Here is a 4,396-nt window from a genome sequence, read left to right as displayed (position 1 = left end):
AGAGAGTGTTCTCTCAACAAAATGTTGGGGAATTGGGCTATGCATGTGCTAATGAAATAGCCACTGCTATTTGGTAACCAGACTCAAAGCTTTGGCACATCAGCCATTTACTGATCTGCAAAAAAACAGCAAGTGATATAATTTCAAACCTCTTTTGTAAGTTGTATCAGCTTTAGAAATGGGTATCACTCTGCAAGGATTTAAAACTACCACTCCTTACTTTTTTCTTTCCAGAAGGTTGTTGCCTTAAGACACAATCACAGTTGTGCATCTCAGATGTGAGGTCAGTTATCTCCACTTCCAGAGCCCCTCAGGCCCTCCCTCACGGCTGACCTCATTCACCTCCACAATCTCATCCAAGGTCCTTTTCATAAGACTCGGGGAACATCTGGAAGCAAAGTCCTGTGCAGTCCTGGTTCCCATACTCACAGGAGATGATGTCTCCGCAAGTGAGATTAACAGCTTTGCCTTCATGAAGTAAGTACATTTTCAAAAGTATCCGCAGAGGGGAAACATGCAGCAAAGATGCCTATAGCTCAGAATGATGGAGAAAGCTACCAGCAAGGGATAGAGAGCAGAAGCAATTAAAGAGTAAACAGCTGTCCAACATTAACAAGGCTCTCAAGGCTTGCAGTTCAAGAAAAGTGGACCAAATTCTTCTCCAAGAATGTGTCTTGGTTTAAGGCAATCAAGAACCTTATTGCCTTCTTTGTAGAAGGTGAACAGAATACAAAAGAGCAGCTCTTTGCTTTGCTTACTGGTACACATCAAGGAAACAGTTACAAACTTCTGTCAGATTCTGAGCAAAGCTGCACTTCTTTGTGTAAGTTTCTTTAAACAGATACAGTTCATCTGAACTTTCTGTAGCCAGGACCTGTTTTCAGGATCGACAGTTCCAAACACAGATCCTGTTATTCTAGCACCCTATTACCATAGGTGAGATTCTGAGCTAGCAAATGTCAATTTTCAGGTAACACCATTGCTTAAACAAGTGCTCTTATGACTTGGAAAGCTGAAAATACAAGTCTCTAACATGGTATTCCTAAGAAAAACATGCCTTTATAGCAGACACAAAAATTTAGTAGGGACTTGTATCTCAAAAGATTTTATTTTGCAGCATGAGACCTCAGCTAGCATTTTCCACAGAATTGCATACTGCTGAGATGAGAAACCAAGGGGAGGGAGGAGTAAAGTAATTTCAATATTTTGAAAGATTATAAACAAATACATTTTAAGAGGCCGCTAGGGACTATTCTGCCAGGACCCTTCCCTGTCAGGTGTTACATGTTAAGCTAACATCCCCCTGCACACCCTTGATGTCTGCAGTTCAAGACAGTTTGTATTCAGACTTCACAACATAAATTGCACTAATGTTGAATAAGCAAGTTAACAAACGTCACCCAAAAAACCACTCCAGCTGTGAAGGCCTCTGGCCAGCATGCATGACATTCAATATTACATAGCAGAGCATCTGTCATGTGTAGTGACAGCAAATGTTTTAGCCACTCTGGGCTCTGTTTCTGTTTGCGTATACTGAGGGAGGAAAAAAGGTGTCATAAGGCTCTGGCCTGTGAGATGAAAAAAAACACACATCAGCATCTATGAGTCAAGCTCCTTGACTGAGCAAACAGCAATACTCACTTTTTGATCTTCTGTGAATTCCGAGTTGTTGTGCTGAGACTGCGCCTCTTTTTGTAGATGCCTTGCTAATCTGGATGGGAGAAAAGAATATTGTAGAGTGGGAACACAGCACAGAAACACACGCTCCCCCTCTAGGCTCCTGAAAATATGTCAGCCAAAAGGGCCACAGACTGCTGCTCCAAATAGGGGTGTTTGGGGTTTTTTTTGGGTGGGATGCTGTTGTTGTGGGTTTTTTGTGGTTTTTTTTTTAAACGAAGTTTTCTACAGGCATGGTAGTCCATACTTTAAGAAAACCCAGAAGGTGGACAAAATATGCAACTACACTACCAGGCAGGAAAGACTAAATATATGATGCATTATGAAGGGAGAACAGGTACGAAGGTCCTTCTAGCCAAGAACCCCTTTTATAAGCACTGACCCTTTTCCTCTCACCACCCTCTTCTTTTATAACAACAAATCACAGCCCCTGTGAAGAACCACTGTGGTGCAACCACATCCATTTCACAGGGAGAGTCTGAGGCAGGCTGGCTTGGGAGTGGGCACCCTAGGCAACGGTGACATGCTCTCCCAGCCCTGGAAGCCTAGACTTGGCCCAGGCCGCCAGAGTGTATCAGGTCACAGCTGTGCCTGTCTGCATTCCAGGCAGAGCAGAGACACCCACCCCTTGTCACCACGCAGGCAGGAGTACAAGGGGGTTTGGAAAGTAACAGTAAAGAGAAAGAGGTCGAGAAAGTGAAAGGAAGCTGGAGGGGAACTATGGGAAGAGTTACAGTTTCCATCCAGGGAGGAAGAAGAACATTAAACAACCAAAACCTCTGGGCAACTGTTGCCATTCCCCGTAAATAATTTTTTTTACAAGCAGAGCAGGAGGGAGGACAGGGGTTGAGGGGAGACTCAGGGACAGCAGCAGTACTCGGGACATGGCAATACACTTCTGCCTGGAATCTCCTAAGTTTGCACTGTTAAAGGGATTCTGCTTCTCTCCACCACTGCAGTGGGCATTAGCCTGGTTTGGAGGGGGGTTTTATAATACATACACCAAGATGCATACAGCAGAACAGATTATTGTCAAAGTAGCAGAAACAAAAATCAGAACTCAATTTCTTTGCTTTTTCTATAAATAAGCTTGCTTAAAAAAACGCAAAAGGATCGAGACCACTGTGGCTTGTAACTAGCACCAGTGAGACCACAATCAACAGGACAAGGTAACTGCACAACTCAGTGGTGTTTGCCCCAATAAATGGGGAAAGATGGTATCTGAGAAAAGACAAAAACCACAAACAATGACTGAATACAAAAGTACACTCCTGCCCTATCACCCTGCCCTGTGATACACAGGACATAGAGGAAGGGCATATAAAAGTGACAATTTAAGAAAACGCTATCACCATAGCAGCAATATGCTACCCACAACAGGCAGCATCACAGCACTAGCATTGCTGCAAGCATCAGTAACTCAACCCTCTTTCCATTTGTCACTAATACCAAGAAATCCCACCCTAGTCCACATAAATGCATCTGGCATCCCACCTGAAGTTGGTTCAAAGGAGGATTAGACCAAGTTCCACAGGTGGAGACATTCAGCAGGGAAGCCACTGCTGACACTTCCAGTGTAAGTAAGCACCTGAATGAACAAGGGCCAATCTTTGCACCAAGCTTCCTGCACTTCCAGAGAAACAGAAAAGACCTGAGCAGATGGACACAAGAGGTAAATAACTGTGTTTTACATCAGCAACCATTAAATCCATAGACTTAGATTTTTCCCAAATCTGAGCTTTCTCAGCATCAGCAAGCTCACTGTAACCAGCTTTTCTGCAGATTCAGAGTGTTGATTAGCATAGACTTTGCCAGCATTCCCAGCACCTGGACAACTGCAACACCACACTTGTGCAACCCACCTCAGGGGGCCATTTGAGAAGCTGACAGCACAAACCCACACTGCAATGTCTGTCCAGAACTACAGGCTGGTATCTTGCCCTGTGCTGGTTGTTTGAAGCTTCTACCCTACAGCTTGAAATTGTCACTAATTTAGCTGCTAAATCAACAAGCAGCAGATATGCACACAGAAAAAGGTTTGCTCTTCCCTAGGAAAATATCTCCCTGTAATTCTTTGATCTTCATTCTCCTTTCTTCTCAGTTCTGGAACCACAGGGTTCATCTGCTGACACCTACTCCGTAGAAACTCACTGATAAGGCTTCCAAGAGCAGCTTACAATACACTACTACCCTAGAGGAGCTTTCTTACACAGATATCACACTGCTCCAAAATCAGAACAGAGCCAGGGCGCAAAGATCACCTCAGTTCTCAACTGACACAAGCAATGGTGGGAGGAAGGGAACAGAATTTGTACTTCAACTCTCAAACTGGACTGCCTGCAAACATTTAGTGACCTCACCACTCAGGAGAAGCCTCAAGACTTTTCATTCTGAAGAAACATCATTACATGAAACAGACTGTGAGACTGCCAAGACAGTTTGAAGCACTAGGACCCTACTAGACTCCTCATAGACGTCCACATAAGGGTAGTTAGTAAAAATATCTCCTACTTTTCAATAATGTTTTTTTCTTTCCAAGATACAGATCTGGAAGAGAACTTCTCTTCATCCTAGTGCCAAGGTTTGTAGTAACAGCTTGCCCTACTGTAAGGGCCATCAGCAAACTGCAAATAACTGAACTTGCATCATCCTGCCTAGTGAGTGAATGAAATTATGAGATTACAGCCTCTCATGACCATGCTGCAGGCAGCCGGCAGAC

The 4,396-nt window shown here is 43.8% G+C and overlaps 1 protein-coding gene across 1 annotated transcript in view; it reads right to left on the bottom strand.

The window, feature by feature from the left end:
* The window catches only part of AIDA (axin interactor, dorsalization associated), a gene marked incomplete at its 5' end in the record, with an annotated part of 23,572 nt that extends 21,861 nt beyond the window's left edge, over nt 1-1,711 (bottom strand). Inside the window, 1 exon segment of the mRNA XM_009077270.1 lies at nt 1,642-1,711. Within this exon segment, the coding sequence (XP_009075518.1) occupies nt 1,642-1,711 (70 nt within the window).
* Between the last annotated feature and the right edge of the window lie 2,685 nt (nt 1,712-4,396).

This window comes from Acanthisitta chloris, unplaced genomic scaffold (assembly GCF_000695815.1).
Source record: "Acanthisitta chloris isolate BGI_N310 unplaced genomic scaffold, ASM69581v1 scaffold40096, whole genome shotgun sequence".
Lineage (NCBI taxonomy): Eukaryota > Metazoa > Chordata > Aves > Passeriformes > Acanthisittidae > Acanthisitta > Acanthisitta chloris.
The sequence above is the reverse complement of the archived record's forward strand: the minus strand, read 5'-3'. Positions and strand labels throughout refer to the sequence as shown.